The sequence below is a fragment of the Mycothermus thermophilus genome (assembly GCF_041956435.1).
Source record: "Mycothermus thermophilus strain CBS 625.91 unplaced genomic scaffold VTJ04scaffold_3, whole genome shotgun sequence".
Taxonomy (NCBI): domain Eukaryota; kingdom Fungi; phylum Ascomycota; class Sordariomycetes; order Sordariales; family Chaetomiaceae; genus Mycothermus; species Mycothermus thermophilus.
Window position 1 is genome coordinate 1146770 of NW_027191429.1, and position 15420 is coordinate 1162189.

The following is a 15420-nucleotide window of genomic DNA, read 5'->3' on the forward strand; positions in this document are numbered from 1 at the left end:
CGCCAAACAATTGAAAGTTGCAGACGACGCGACTTCCAGAGGCGCAACAGGAATAATGTGGGGTTGAGGTGTCCAGGAGGGTGCCAGCTGCGGTACGTACCTGACATGGGTGGGGAGAGGCTGCCGTGTCAGCTCGTTGGCCGCCTGGAGAAGAAAAGTGGGGACCTTCCGCTGCTTGGGAGCTTGCTGTCGTCGACCTCGTGTGCCTGGAACTGGACTCCAACATCGAGCCTGCCTCTTCGGTTTACAAACAGCCTGAAGCCAGACCCCAACCCTCGACAACCAAACCCTTAAGAGTTTCTCCATTTCCAATTCCTCCTCCCGGGAGACTCTTCGACCTGCCTTCCTTCATCCCGACAATTCCATCCATAGCCCCCTCTCTCCCGCCCAACATCCACCCCGCAACACCGTCAAGATGTTTATGGCAAGGTCGGAATACGGTGAGTAGACAGACAGAAGCACTTGATGCCTCCCAACCTGTCGTAACAAGCAGCCCAGCTAACCTTTTGCCATAGATCGGGGGATCAAGTAAGCCGCTCCCAACCATACTCCTCCTCGACCCAACCCATCACCGCCCATCCACTGACCCCCCTCTCCAGCACCTTCTCCCCCGAAGGCCGCCTCTTCCAAGTCGAATACTCCCTGGAAGCCATCAAGCTCGGCAGCACCGCCATCGGCGTGGCCACGTCCGAAGGTGTCATCCTCGGCGTCGAAAAGCGCGTAACCAGCACCCTCCTCGAGACCTCCTCCGTTGAAAAGATTGTGGAAATCGACCGGCACATTGGATGCGCCATGTCGGGTCTCCAGGCCGACGCCCGGAGCATGGTGGAGCACGCGCGCGTCGAGTGCCAGTCACACGCCTTCCACTACAACGAGCCGTTGCGCGTCGAGTCGTGCACCCAGGCCATCTGCGATCTGGCGCTGCGCTTCGGCGAGTCCGCCGACGGGGAGGAAAGCATCATGAGCAGGCCGTTTGGTGTGGCGTTGCTGATTGCCGGCTATGACGAGGACGGGCCCCAGCTGTATCATGCCGAGCCGTCGGGGACCTTTTATCGCTATGACGCCAAGGCGATTGGGAGCGGGAGTGAGGGCGCCCAGGCCGAGTTGCAGAATGAGTATCACAAGGTATGTACCTATTTATCTACTCCCATCCTTTCCATCAATACCCCCCTCCTCGTAGAATGTCTCCCCGCTAACTCCCACCCCCACCCCAGTCCTTGACCATCGCCGATGCCGAAATCCTCGTCCTCAAGACCCTCAAGCAGGTCATGGAGGAAAAGCTCGACGCCAAAAATGTCCAGCTGGCCAGCGTCACCAAGGACCGGGGCTTCAGAATATACACGGACGAAGAGATGGCTGCGGTTGTCGCCCGGTTGCCTGCCAACTAAACATGTCTCGTCCTACGATGGGAATCGGGGAGGAAAGGAGCAGTGTATAGTGGACGGGCCCGTAGGGAAACTGAAATACCATGCACGACCCGTCTAGAGAGATGGCAGTGCACATGAGTTACTCATGGCAATGTGGATGATGTGACACAAACTGTGTCTTGCCAATCATGTTATCCATACACAACGGGAGACATGAAAAATGGCCATGACCTCATCATGTTCGAGAGACGTTCTCTGACTGGCGTGCAAGCTGCTTGGGCAATTTGTGACAGACTGAGATGGTGCATCCTGGACAACACATCCGTCACTGGATGATAAGATGTGACTGCGGCATGGATGAGCACGAGCATGATGGCGGCATGACATGCGTTGCTGAGTGATTGGTTGCTATGACTGTGAAACATCCACGCTGAGGCCCAAAATCCCCGCTGCCCGCCCTGTGTTCCCGGGCCTAGGGAAAAGTCTCTGTTCGTATGTACATACTGTAGCTGGTTTCCATCCTGCTGTGGTTGCTCCCGGTCGTCCCCTGGGTCCAGTGCTGCCCCGCTTGCCCACTTGCCCACTTGCCCGCCTGGCTGGCGGTGGATAGTGGGGTCAGGTCCCGGTCTGCCCTGGTCCTGGTCCTGGTCTCCAATTCTGGTGGAGCTTCAGGCGGGATTCTTCTGGGCCAGTCAGTCCAATCCACAGTCCAACTCTGCAAGAACGCCTCCATCCAGCAACACATCAGGTCCATACCATACATGCATCACACCAACCAACCGTCCAACCCTCCATCCCCTCCATCCCCCCATTGTGTTGCCCGCGGCCCATTGTCTGGCCCAAGTAGGAGGAACGGGCATTAATCATTGGTATCTTCATAGCTGATTAGAGCTGTTGCATGCTCAAGCCTCGCCGAACTTCTGTTCCGTCCGACATTTGCTCTCCTTTCAAACCTTACAACCCTCTGCTCGCCGAGCCTGATCTTGCATCTTCACCTCACTCCACTAGGTGCTGAGCGCTTGCGAAACAACAAACCCTGCCGACAATTCCGCCTTGACGTAATAGTGTTCGACTTGGAAACAAGAGAGCACTCCCGCCTCCTTTGTCCTGTCGTCTGCCGTCCCCCCCAACCAGAATCTCGGAACAGCCCAGTCCGATCGCCGACATCATGGCCGACGACCCCCACAACACCAGCGACATCTCTGACGTCGCCGAGCCCACCGCCCCCGCAAACGAAGATGCCGAGACCACGGCCGCTCGGCGCGAGCTGAAGCAAACCTCCATCTCAGAGAAGACGGGCACCGTGCGACGCCAGCAAGACGATGACGACAAGAGCGGCTCCGACGAGGATGCGCCCAAGCGCAAGAAGCCCGCTCGTCGACTAACCCCGCCGACCGCCCTCAACGCCCCGCGTGAGGACGAGCTTAAGGAGCAAGTGTCGTCGCCCAAGAAGAAGCGCGCCCATGACGAGCTCGACGAGAGCAAAGATAGCTCGGCCGACGGGTCGGTCGAGAAGGCTGACAGCGGCACCCCGACGGGCAGCCAGAGTAGGACAGACCGATCCGAGCCTGAGAAGAAGCGACCTCGAGACCGTCAGGCGAGCGCATCCTTTGAGAAGAGCGGAAAGGAGGAAGTTGTAAGAATACTCCCCACACCCACATACTGCGTCTCTGCTGGGCCAGCGTTTGTAACACAAGATCCAGGAACCCCTCTCGGCGAGCGCGTCACCGCGTTCGAGCATGGACGCCGCGCGCCCCAAAGAATCGCTTGATGCCAGCCTCAAGGCTAGCAAAGGCAACGAGTCGCCCCTGAAGCCCGCCTCGTCCAGCGCGTTCGCCAACTCGACGTTCGGAAAGCTCGCATCCTCTTCGGTTTCCCCATTCGCCACGGTTGCGGGGGCCGGCAAGCCCAGCCTATTCGGTTCTTCGTCATCGTCCGGATCTTCTTCCATCTTTGGCGGCGGCAGCAGCACCACGACCAAACCGACCAAACCCACCGGCCCTCCGAAGCTCAGCTTCGGCTCTGCGTCGGGCGCGTCTCCGTTCGCCACCGCCGCCGCTCCTGCGAATGGTCAAGCCGGCGGATCGATATTTAAGACCAGCACGTTTGCCAGCCCCTTTGGCGCCAGCGCCCTGTCGGGCTCGCGCCTCACCTTTGGCAAGCCCGGCGAAGCCCTTAAGAGCGACAAGCCGGCTAAGCCGTTCGGCGCGCCCGACAGCGATGCTGAGGAGGGGTCCGGAGAGGAGAGCGGCGGCGAGGACGGCGACGAGGCTAAGGGCGACGGGTCGTCGGACGAGGGTGGTGCGAAGGATGAGAAGGAAGAGGCTCGCGCCGGTGAGGATAAGAAGAAGCCGAAGCTTCAGAAGGGTGAGTTTCGAATCATATGGTTTTGTTTATTAGAGATAAACTGCTAACTGATCCCCACCGCACAGTCCACATCGACGACGGCGAAAGCGAGGAGGTCACGCTCCTCTCGGTGCGCGCCAAGATCTACGTCATGGAGAAGGAGGCCGGGTGGAAGGAGCGCGGCGGGGGCATGCTCAAGGTCAACGTGCCCAAGGCGACGGTCGAATTCGACGATACCACGGGGGCGCCCGACCCGACCTCGTTTGACGCCTCGGTCCTGGCCGACGAAAAGGACGAGCTCCGCAAACACGTCCGCCTCATCATGCGCCAGGACCACACCCTCCGCGTCATATTGAACACGGTCCTCCTGCCGGCCATGAAGTTCCAGGTCATGAGCCGGTTGAAGGCCAGCACGGTGCTGTTTACGGCGTTTGAGGAGGGCGTGGGGAGGCAGGTGCAGGTGAAGGTGGGTGCTTTTTGTTTTTCTGGTTGTTTGGTTGGGTTGGATGTGTGACTGATGCTGACTGACCTGACTGGGTACAGATGAGCGATGCTAATGCCATTGCTTTCTCCTCGCTTGTCGAGATGCTTAAGAAGCGGTTGGCCGATGTCTAGGGTTGACGCGGCCAGTTGCTCAACTTCCGGAGATGCTTTCCGTTGACGGCGGACTTACATGGTCGTGGGTGGATGCGGTCGATCCGGTAGAGACACATTGATGCGCTTAGAGAAGGGGAGTGACCCATCTGACGACAAAACTCTCATAGCCCGGGGCCCCTGACGTCTGGGGAAACGGCAGGCTGGCTCGCTCTGGAGGGGTTGCTCAGTGGTATAGGTTAGGTACTCTGGGGCAGACAGACGGGAAGGGGTCTGGTCTGGTCTGGTCTGGCGCACAAGAGGCACATACATACATACATAGGCAGGTGGCTTGCATGGCGAGAAAGCGGGGTGTCTCGTGGGAGGCGCATTTGTCACGTTCTGTATATTATACTCTCGGCTTGGATGGGGTTGTTGTGTGGTCTCATCTCAGGGGCGAGAGTACAACATCAGGACTTGAGATTTCGGAGCACTGTGTATGGGGGTAAGGGGAGGGTGTCTCTACTAGTACAGGTGCTAAGTACTCCGTACTGCAGGGGAAGAAAAGGGAGAGGTGAGGTGCCATGGCGGCGGGTGGGTGGAAGTTGTGTTGATACCAAGTACTTAGATGCCAACTATCTGTCTACCCATGCTGTTATTGTCTGAGTTGCCGTTGTTCTGATAGCGACTTGGGATCATGACACAGGTTCAGAGTGTCCAGAAGATGTCTGGGTTAGGGTCATTTAATGGGTATCACGTGCTTTCCCGCCATGTTCGCGGCGCTCTTTGACACGCCAATCGCGTCTTCTTTATGTCGTTTCCCAACCTCCATCTTCCAAGACACCACCAGTCCCGGCAGAAGACCATCTCACACTCCCAGCGCCCACACAACCCATGCTGCCATGTCTGGTGTCAACGACAATAATACCCCTGGGGCTCACCTAGGGAAGCGCAAGAGAGCGCCGACTTCATCTCGGGCTCTGGCTTCGTCTTCTGCCTCGGCCTCGGTTTCCAATGAGGGAGCATCTCCTGCTTCTTCCGATGAAAAGGGAGACTCGGCCACTGGCTCTGGCATTGATATCCAAGGAACCGAGAACACAAGATCCACCACCAAGGCCAGTAATAGAAAGAAAGCTACCACTTCAAAAACCACCAACGCCACAGCCAAAAAGCCAAAGACAACAACGAAAACGACCCCCAGCACAGATAAAACATGTCCCTGGCCGCCCTACTTCACTCACCTCGAAAAGGTCCATCGCGCTCTCAGCCTGGTCGCAACCTTCCTCTCTGCCCGCCGCCAGGTGGCTCCCACCCTCGACACCCTCCGTCCGGCTGTGGAAGGGCACACGAGATGTCCGCTAACCGTGGAGGATGTGGCGGGTGTGGTGGCGCTGCTTGCCTCGAGGGGAACTGGTGGTGTTGGTACTCCTAATAACGAGGCAACAGGTGCTGATGATGAGGATGGTGATGGTGATGGCGAGAAAGCGGGAGCCGGGCCCAGTCAGCACCACCAGCATCAGCAGGCCCCTGAATCGGTGACCGTCCGATTTGAGTACGTCGATGAGGACGAGCTTGCCATCTCCATGGGCGAGGCCGAGAAGGATCCCGCGCTGATCCGCGAGCCGGCGCCTCCGGGCCCGGCAAAGCAGGTGTTGGTGTTTGAGTTCCTGGATGGTGAGCTCAAGCGGGCATCGGCCGGTACCAAGTCTGCCGGGAACAGCGCCGCCGCCAGCAATAGGGTTCGTGACAGGGAAGACAAGATGAAAATGCCTGTCTACAGCCAGGCGCAGATGACGCGCCTCATCGAGCGGCGGAACGCAAAGTTTGTGCAAGCCGCCAACGGCTTCATCGAGCGCTGCGTCCGGGAGGGACTGGATCCGGAGCTCGTCCTGCGTGATACCCTCCAAGCTTACATTCCCCAACCCAAACCCGAAGTCGAAGACCCCTCCCGGCCCCTCCCCAGCAACCTGCCCCCAAGCATCCCCTCAGAGCGCAAACCCATTTCCGAAATCGTCCAAGACCTCAAATCCGCCCCCTGGTACGTCGGCCAGATCGTGCCCGACGGCCACCGCGTCTTTGAAGCGCAACCGGCGGTCTACGGCGACCTCGACTTCCTCCTCAGCCAGGACCTGGTCAACGCGCAGTACAACGCGCGCAACATCACGCGCCTGTACGCGCACCAGGCCGAGGCCATCAACGCCCTGCACGCGGGGCACCACGTCGTGGTCGCCACCTCGACCAGCTCGGGCAAGTCGCTGATTTACCAGCTGCCGGTGCTGCACGCGCTGGAGCGGGACCCGGAGACGCGGGCGATGTACATCTTCCCGACCAAGGCACTGGCGCAGGATCAGCGGAGGGGATTGAAGGAACTGATGGCGTACATGCCGAGTTTAGAGGAGGTTGCGGTGGAGACGTTTGATGGGGACACGCCGATGGAGGAGAGGAGGAGGATCAGGGAGGAGGCGAGGGTGGTGTTTACGAATCCGGATATGTTGCATGTGAGTATCTTGCCGAATGAGGAGAGGTGGAGGACGTTTTTGGTGAATTTGAAGTTTGTTGTAGGTGAGTATTTTATTGCAGTATAAAGGACCTGGGGGCGGGATGGGAAGTGAAAACTTGGCTGACGAGAGCGTTTACATAGTGGACGAGCTGCACTATTACAACGGCCTGCTGGGATCGCATGTCGCCTTCATCATGCGCCGGCTGAGGAGGATTTGTGCGGCGCTGGGAAACAGCGATGTCAAGTTCATCTCGTGCTCGGCGACCGTGGCGAATCCTGAGGAACACTTCAAGACCATCTTTGGCATTGAGGATGTGCGGTTGGTGGATTTTGATGGGTCGCCGTCTGGTATGAGTTGGCTCTACACGGTGGAATCCTCTGGTTTACATGTTTCGACTGACTGACTCTCCCAGGCCGCAAGGAGTTCCTCTGCTGGAACACACCCTACAAAGACCCCGGCGACCCGGCCAGCGGCCGCGGCAACGCCATGCTCGAGTGTGCCCGCCTGTTTTGCGAGCTCATCCTCCGCGGCGTGCGCGTCATCGCCTTCACCCGCGTCCGCGAGCAGTGCGAGAAGCTGGTGGGCGCCGTCAAGCAGCATCTGGAGACGCTCGGCCGCGGCGAGGTGGCGAACCGCGTCATGGGCTACCGCGGCGGCTACACGCCCCAGGACCGGCGGCGTATTGAGGCGGACATGTTCGAGGGAAAGCTGCTGGGGATCGTCGCCACCACGGCCCTGGAGTTGGGGGTTGACATCGGTAGTCTGGACTGCGTGATCACCTGGGGGTTTCCCTATTCCATTGCCAACCTGCGCCAGCAGAGCGGCCGCGCGGGACGCAGGAACAGGGACTCGCTCTCGATCCTGGTCGGCGACGGCTTTGCCACGGACCAGTACTACATGCAGAACCCGGACGAGCTCTTCACCAAGCCCAACTGCGCTCTGCAAGTCGACCTGAACAACATGCTCGTCAAGGAAGCCCACCTCCAATGCGCCGCGCAGGAGCTGCCCATCCACCCTCCCACCGACGCCGCCTACTTTGGCGACGACCTCGCGCAAATCTGCGCCGACCGCCTCGTCCCGGCGGACGACAACGACCAACAAAGCAGCAGCGTCTTCTACCACTGCCACCCGCGCTTCCGGCCGCAGCCCTGGCGCTTCGTTTCCATCCGCGACGTCGAAGACGACCACTTCGCCATCATCGACACCACCAACAACCGCAACGTGGTGCTCGAGCTCCTCGAAGCCTCGCGCGCCACCTTCACCATCTACGACGGCGCCATCTTCCTCCACCAGGGTGCCACCTACCTGGTGCGCGACTTCAACCCAGACCAGAAACTCGCCCGCGTCGAGCGCGTGCGCGTCGACTGGATCACGCAGCAGCGCGACTTCACCGACGTGGACCCGATCGAGACGGAAGCCGTCAAGCGCATCCGCCACTCCCCCTGCCGCGCCTACTACGGCGCCATCCGCATCAAGCAGGTCGTCTTTGGCTACTTCAAAGTCGACCCGCGCCGGGGCCGCGTGCTTGACGCCGTGCAGGTCGACAACCCCCCCGTGATCCGCCACAGCAAGGGCATGTGGCTCGACATACCCGCGCGCGCGCTGAACATCCTCGCCTCGCGCCGCCTGCACGCGGCCGCGGCTATCCATGCCGCGCAGCATGCGTGCATGCACCTCATCCCGAACTTTGTGTTGAGCACGCCCGGCGACGTCCGCACGGAATGCAAATCCCCGATCAAGGAATTCTCCCCCACGGCCAGCCAAAGCCAGCGCAAACGCCCCGCGCGGCTGACGTTTTACGACGCCAAGGGAGGGGCTGGCGGGTCGGGGATCAACGCGAAGGCGTTTGACTTCGTCGATGACCTGCTGCGGCAGGCGCTAAGGCGGGTCGAGTCGTGCGCGTGCGACAATGGGTGTCCGGAGTGCTGCGCCAGCGAGATGTGCGGGGAGGGCAACGAGGTGATGAGCAAGGCGGGGGCAAGGGTGGTGTTGAGGACGTTGCTCGGGTTGGAGGTGGATGTGGAGAGCTTGCCGATGGGTCCGGAGCCGGGGGCGACGAACACGACGACGACGATCGAGACGGTGGTGGTGGCGGAGAAGGTGCCGGCTAAGGATGGGAGGGGGTTGCTATTAGAGGAGGAGGGGGATGAGGATGGGGTATGATATTAGCTAAGTAATTACTTGCCAACGGGTCCTTCTCATTGATATAAGTGAGGTTGGCGTCAAGTGAGCTTAGGGTCAGGGTAGAGTGCTTGGAGGGATCACCTAGGAATGGATTGCCCGGCACACATGTCATACAACTCAGGACGAGGATGAGGATGGAAGTCTTGGGGTGAAATTGAGGCGACAAAATCCAGGCCGCCAGCGCCATGTTATTCTCAAATCAATAGAGAATAAAGATACCACTATGCTGCTCACACACCTGCCACGCAATATCCTCGGCGAATGCCATATGTCTCCTCCGTTCCTTATTTTGGTAAGCACGAAGCAATTGAACCTCCCAAGCGCCCACAATCCATCCACCGCAGAGCGTTCGTTCGTTAGAATACAAATACCGACAGCCGCCCTAGCCTAGCCTGCCAACTGACAACGAAGAAAAAGCAATCCCTCCACCATCTTGTCGTCCCCGACGTCCTGATAGCCCCTCCTTTCTTCCCGCTTCAACTTATGAAGCACAGGCACCCCAGGCCCACGTAAAAGATGAAGAGCGGATAGACGGCCAGGCCGACGCGGTTCTTGACGACGCCGCTGCCGCTGAGGATGCTCACGCCGGCGGCGAGCGACCACAGGATCAGGAAAATATAGACAGGGATGCGGGCGATCCAGTGCAGGCTCAGGGCCGAGAGCAGGGCGGCGATGACAAGGGGGAAGAGGGTGTAGCCGATGACGCAGATGCTTTGGGCGAAGGAGCTGTTAAGAAGGTCAGCAAACCCGGCCACCCGACCAAGTGGTGAGGAGTGGAGGAAAGAGGTAAACAGGAAAAAGGGGAGAGGGAAGGACTCACATATTCCCTCCCAACAACTTAATCTGCACCGTCACCACCGCCATACCAATCCACACCAGAGCAAACACCCCCGAAAACACCACCTCCCTCTGCTGCTCCCTGCTCTTCAAACACAACAGCGTGCTCAACAACAAACAAAACACCAGCGGGCCCCAGAGATCCCAATCCCTAATCTGCCCCGCCGGAGTGCTCGCCCCCTCTTCCACACTTCCCCCTCCTTGCTCCCCTCCTCTCAGCAAACTCTCAGCATCCAACACCCTTCCCGCCAGCTCCCTCGCGCCCGCCAACCCGCCCGCGCGCAGCGTGGCGTAGGCGCCGCGGATCGATCCGTCGCCCGACGTCCACGCGGCGAACAGGTGGCGCGGGTACAGCACGGCGAGCAGCTTGCGCCAGATGGCGAGCAGGTCGCGGCGGAGGGTGGCCCAGACGGACTCGTCGATGGTGGAGCGGGGCGCGGCGCGGTATTCGCCGCCCGAGGTGAGGCGGGAGGTCCAGGATTGGTTCTGATTGGTGGTGGCGGAGGAGGAGGAGGAGATGTTGCCGTGGAGTTGTTGCTGCTGGTTTCGAGCAGAAGAGGAAGAGGATGCTTGGGCGAGGGGGTCGTCGAAGGTGTTGAGGTCGGCTTTGGGGAGGGAGGGATGGTTAGTTAGTTACCAGCTGGGGAGGTTGGGAGAGAGGATGGGAGATTATGCAGGGTACATACCGTCATCCGGGTCGATCAGATCACCGTCGTCATCGTCGTCCTCGATCTCGACGGCGGGGACGTTGGAGTATTCGCGCCTGCTTGGGGCGGGCATGGTTGGTCTCTCCGGCTCTTAGGCCAGTACGGTATTGTCGAAAGATGTCGGTTGTTCAGTCAATGACGGTTGAAGGGAACTGGGTGGGTTTGGGTGGTCTTGTCCAACGTCACTCCTTCTTCGAGGGGTCTTTCCCGCTGATCTGGTGAACGGGTCAGGAAGTCCACGGTTGCCTCTTGCTCGTCGTCTTGGCCCTGCAACGACAAGAGACCGTTGTGTTGCGACTGCCCTGTCCTGCGATTGCGTTGCGTGACGTTGGTTACACGTGGAGACCTGTGTCTTGGCATCTTGGCATCTTGGCATCTTGGCCCAGGCTCTGCTCGGTAGACTCTTACAACACCCTAACCCTAGCCCAAAGGATACAACCTCGTCTCCCCTAACATCAACCACTACCAAACATACACTCTGATGTTTCACAACCACGAGATATAAACCAGGGCACCGTCTAACAAGAGTTGACTTTATTCCCCCTTGTTATTTCCCATACCAACTCTCATCTCACTGTCACGCTACAAACATGCCCGGCCACGGACAATGATCGATTGGATTCAACTAACCTATCCACCTCATCGGCCCTGCCCAACCCTTGAACTCTTTAACTACCTACACAGACACCAAGTCCCTGACTAAGCCTATATGTCCAGGCACGCAGCTAGCATGAACTACCCACTCGTACCCAGTCAGTACAGCACAGAACATAGTGCTGCCCAACCCTGAATCCCGTAGGCACCTACTCCGTAGACAATGGAACCAGAGCGCAACTTCTTAACACAAATACACATGTGGTACCTCAGATGAACTTCGTGACCTGATCTTATCCCATCCTACCATCCCAAAGCCACCTTCGCTCCAGAGCACCACCAATAAACCAAAATCCCCCCAAACTCCCTTAATTTCACCCTACCCAGTTACCTCGTTACTCCCAATAATACCTTCCCCTCCCACCCCATGAGCCAGTCGCCGAGCTCGCCGCCGCCGCCGCCGCCGCCGTCGGCTCGGCAGCCACCATCCCTTCTCCTGTATTGCTACCAACTCCCAAACCGCCAACTCCAGCCACGCCACTCCCACAACCCCCTCCTGCTCCTGTCGGCGGCCCATCCAAACTGCCGCCCCGCGACAACGTTGCTGTCGCTGTTGCTGTCGCCGCACCGCTAGCAGTACTACTCCCTGCACAGCTGCTACTTCCCCCAAGATTACTATGATTACAACAACCTCTCCATGCAGAAGAAGAAGAAGAAGCAGACGTCAAGCACGACGAGGATCCCGCCGCTGTTGACGTAGACGCCTCAGCAGATCCTCCAACCCCCCACCCCTCGTGTGGTGAATATTCAGTGACGTCGCGCGGCCGTTGCCTCGTCGGTTCGTCCCGTGGGTGGTACGACGACGACGTCTGTTGTTGCTGTTGTAGACGGGCATGATCATACAACGCGTCGTACGAAAACGCCGGCCTCAGCGGTGGACGACGGTGGTGGTGTTCGTCCATATTCCCGCTGCTGCTGCTACTACTGCAGTGCTGATGACCATGGTGATGATAACAGCGACGCGGCGCGCAAGCGCCTGCGCAGTGATGGTGGTGATGGTGCTGGTAGCCGCAATGCTGATGATGGCAGCCACACGCCTCATCGTCGGCAGCGCAGGGTCGGTCGAGACCGCAGCGAGTGCTACGAGTACAATTCCTGTAAGCGTACCATGACATGGACGAGGCGCAACCATCGCAACAAGCAGACGGCGGGTATCCCGCCTCCCGCCTGCAGCAGCCACCACAGCCACCACCACCACCGGGGTCATACATGTTCTCATCTAGTGAGCCGTGCCGAGCCCGGAACCCATGTACCGGTGCGTGTCCGCCAGAGGAGGGGCGAGAAAAGAAGGGACCCGGGGTCGAGTCCTTAGGGACGTCGTGATCGTCTCTTGTTGGAGAAGAGAGGTCTTCGGGCGGCGGGTAGGACGAGGGACAGTAGTCGGCTTTCCACGCCGGAAGGCCGTCGACTCCGTCGCCACTTATCCTCGGCCGGCCGTGCATGTAGTTGGCGAGAGACGGGTTAATGCCCGTCACGGCCCATGCGAACACGGCCACGTCGCGGATCGAGCGCATCAGCTCTGTGCCAGGTCGTTAGAAATCGGCGTCGGCAAGTAAGCAAGAAAATGCAGAGTGAAATGGCACATACGGTCAAAGGGTGGGCCACCGGCCGCCTTGACGCATTCTCGTAGAGGCATGTATTGGGGTAACAAAGGTGGGCGGAATGTGTAGAGAAGATTTGGTGGGATGTACGGTTCGATGGGCTGAGATCCCCATGGCGCCGCAAAAAGCCCGTTTTCGTAGTGGAACGGCGAGGGGATAACTGGAGGTTGAGGGTCAGGAATTGGGGGCCGCGCTCGCCTCAGGACGACCACAAGCCCGTCTGATGTGCAGGACACAACAGCCTCCAATTCGAACGTCTGGATCCCTCTCGGACGAGGCCTTCCCGGTCCTGAAGCCCCGGGTTCATCCTGAGGAACGACTTGCTCACTCTGACGATTCTGCACATTCCCGTCTTCTTCGTCAACATCCATGTCGCTGCTCTCCTCTCTCTTGACATTCGGATCCTTCACGTCAACCTCGCTCTCTCCAGCGCTGCTTTCGTCGTCGTCGTCGTCGTCCATGGCGTCTGCGTCGTCATCCTCCTCGGGAGGGTCATTCGGATCCACGCGCGGATCCTTGTACCAGAACCGTAGGTACGCGATGGACTCGTTCGCCTTGGCACTCTCGAGACACCTCTCGGCCTCGTCAAGGCAATTTGGTTGGATACACTCGTAAAACGGCTTATCCAAAAGCTCGTCCGGGCGCACACCGAGGATCTGAGTAACGGCGTCTGTGGCATACATGATGCTAAGGTTCCGGGTGAAGCGGTTCAAAATAAGCGCTGCCCGTGGCTCTCGCTCCATCGGAGGCATCTTGAACTTGGGCGATAGGTGCTCCAGCATCTGGTACCTGGGATCACGCGGCGAGCTTGAAAAGATGCGCCTGATGTGTGGCGCGTCCCTCGCTCTCCCTGAATCACCAAAGGTCAGCACGTAAAACAAACGAGATGTGGGTTTCGGGGGTGTTAGGCTCTTACTCTCGCTCCTCTCCCCCTTGTAGTAGATGCTCGTCGACGCTACGAGGACATTGTGCACGACGGTAAAGCAGCATTCGCAACTGATCCATTGCCCCGACTTGGCCAGGATGCGGGCGTAGTGAAGCACGGCCGCCTTGTCCAGCAGGACACCTCGGCTGTGGATGGACCGCGCAAATGGCACCTCATCGGGGTGAAAGTACTCGAAAGCCGACTTTCCTCTCACCTCGTCGGGCTGGTAGCCCAGGATGTCATAGATGGAGTCGGATGCGAAGAGAATGTTGGCATCGGCTGTGAGGTCTAGAGGAAAAGCACTCCGAGTCAGCCCACTGCTAGAGGCCCTGGCAACGTCCTCTGGTCCAAGGATGTGTCCACCTACTGTGTATTGTCATGAAAGTCTGATCTCGGGGATCCATGGCGGCTGATGCTGACGGGCCGCGTCGGAGGACGGCCGGCCTGGTGTGCAAGAAGGAAGATTAAAGTGGTGACGAGCTGCCACTGTCCATGCGTTGATGGAGAGCTCGTGGTGTCCCTGGCGAGCAAGATGACCGACCTGGTGTTGAGAGCAGCGTCGGCGAAAGGCCGAGCAGGCACGCGCACTCGCACACCACAAACACAGGGACGTCGTGCAGTCCAGGTGTGATGGTGTTCCAGGGGTTGGAGTCACGGAGAAGAGAACAAACCGGGGGAGGTGTTGGAGGGTGATGGTTGCTGAGGTTTCCCGAGAGGTTGGAGGGACCAGGAAATCAACGCGTCACACACGACGAGGTGCGGACGACGACAAAAAGGGTCGGGTATCTGGCGGTAGCTCCCACCCTTGGCGTATGTGGGCAGTGGCCTCGGCCGCTGCGTCTTGTGCTTTGGCAATCGCGGTAGTACAGAGATCCCGCCGTCACCTAGGACCGGATATATCAAGGCCCACCCGTTCCGCCGACGGGATGCGTGCGTCTGAGGCCGGCGGGGAGAAAGCAGGCAGGATGCCGAGGGTTTCTAGAGAAGAAAGGAGGGAAGAAAGGAAAAGACAAGAGACAGCCTCAAGATGGCGGGAGGGTGCAGGGCGCAGGACGCAAGACGCGCAAGAAAAGAAGAGCGGTCGAGGTTGGTTGGAGCAACAAGCCAAAACGAGCCCTTAGTGGTCGTACAGCGGGCAATGTCTTTCGGTTTGTGCAGCCGACCAGAGCACGAAGGGAAGAGGTCGGGGTTGAGCGGTGGTTGAAGGAAAGGAAGGGGTGCTGCGCGGTGTCTCTACGGCGCGGTGGAAGCTTGGTTCACGGATGGTGATCCCCCTCTTTCAACGGTTTGGCGGCCGAACGAAGGACAGGACCTGTAGTTAGTATGAACCGCGGATGGGAGGCTGCTGGGACCCGGAGCGGAGTGGGCGCGCCGGAGCACCGTTATTTGATTCGGGACGGCGAATCCAAGGATGACGGCCCGGTCGCTCAGAAAGGTTTGTGGCTGTCGGGGATGAGACAGCCACAGAGACAAGGGCCCAGTCTGGACCGCAAATCACGGCGCAAACGTGTGCTGGTATGTACTAATGGGATTCCGTACTGTGCAGCACAGAACTCCAAGCCGGCATGTCAATGGCGTCCTAAAAAGGAGAGAGAACGTGTGTTCCTGAGTGATGGATGTGTCCACGGGGGGCTGGTATGTGTGGAAGGTATGTGAGCTGCAGCGCAGGGGCTGGAGGAGGACAACGGCAGTGATGCTTCGTCAACCGTCCCTCGGCCAATGTCA

At 59.1% G+C, this 15420-nt stretch overlaps 6 protein-coding genes across 6 annotated transcripts; 3 read left to right on the forward strand and 3 right to left on the reverse strand.

Annotated features, from left to right (window-relative positions):
• Window positions 1–415: 415 nt before the first annotated feature.
• Window positions 416–1388, forward strand: VTJ04DRAFT_4517 (uncharacterized protein; the record flags this gene model as incomplete). The annotated part of the gene is made up of 4 exons (XM_069362534.1): window positions 416–440; window positions 516–528; window positions 600–1125; window positions 1215–1388. The coding sequence occupies 4 exons, from the start codon at window positions 416–418 to the stop codon at window positions 1386–1388; spliced, it is 738 nt and encodes a 245-aa protein (XP_069219471.1).
• Window positions 1389–2535: 1147 nt separating this feature from the next.
• VTJ04DRAFT_4518 (uncharacterized protein) lies at window positions 2536–4328 on the forward strand (the record flags this gene model as incomplete). The annotated part of the gene is made up of 4 exons (XM_069362535.1): window positions 2536–3003; window positions 3071–3734; window positions 3800–4179; window positions 4257–4328. 4 exons carry the CDS (start codon window positions 2536–2538, stop codon window positions 4326–4328), a joined length of 1584 nt encoding a protein of 527 aa, XP_069219472.1.
• An 860-nt stretch (window positions 4329–5188) lies between these two features.
• VTJ04DRAFT_4519 (uncharacterized protein) lies at window positions 5189–8950 on the forward strand (the record flags this gene model as incomplete). Its single annotated transcript, XM_069362536.1, has 3 exons — window positions 5189–6848; window positions 6928–7134; window positions 7200–8950. The coding sequence occupies 3 exons, from the start codon at window positions 5189–5191 to the stop codon at window positions 8948–8950; spliced, it is 3618 nt and encodes a 1205-aa protein (XP_069219473.1).
• Window positions 8951–9447: 497 nt separating this feature from the next.
• VTJ04DRAFT_4520 (uncharacterized protein) lies at window positions 9448–10588 on the reverse strand (the record flags this gene model as incomplete). Its single annotated transcript, XM_069362538.1, has 3 exons — window positions 9448–9697; window positions 9792–10413; window positions 10495–10588. The coding sequence occupies 3 exons, from the start codon at window positions 10586–10588 to the stop codon at window positions 9448–9450; spliced, it is 966 nt and encodes a 321-aa protein (XP_069219474.1).
• Window positions 10589–10647: 59 nt separating this feature from the next.
• On the reverse strand, window positions 10648–10875 carry VTJ04DRAFT_4521 (uncharacterized protein; the record flags this gene model as incomplete). Its single annotated transcript, XM_069362539.1, has 1 exon — window positions 10648–10875. One exon carries the CDS (start codon window positions 10873–10875, stop codon window positions 10648–10650), a length of 228 nt encoding a protein of 75 aa, XP_069219475.1.
• A 629-nt stretch (window positions 10876–11504) lies between these two features.
• On the reverse strand, window positions 11505–14099 carry VTJ04DRAFT_4522 (uncharacterized protein; the record flags this gene model as incomplete). The annotated part of the gene is made up of 4 exons (XM_069362540.1): window positions 11505–12688; window positions 12757–13620; window positions 13687–13983; window positions 14063–14099. 4 exons carry the CDS (start codon window positions 14097–14099, stop codon window positions 11505–11507), a joined length of 2382 nt encoding a protein of 793 aa, XP_069219476.1.
• Window positions 14100–15420: the final 1321 nt, after the last annotated feature.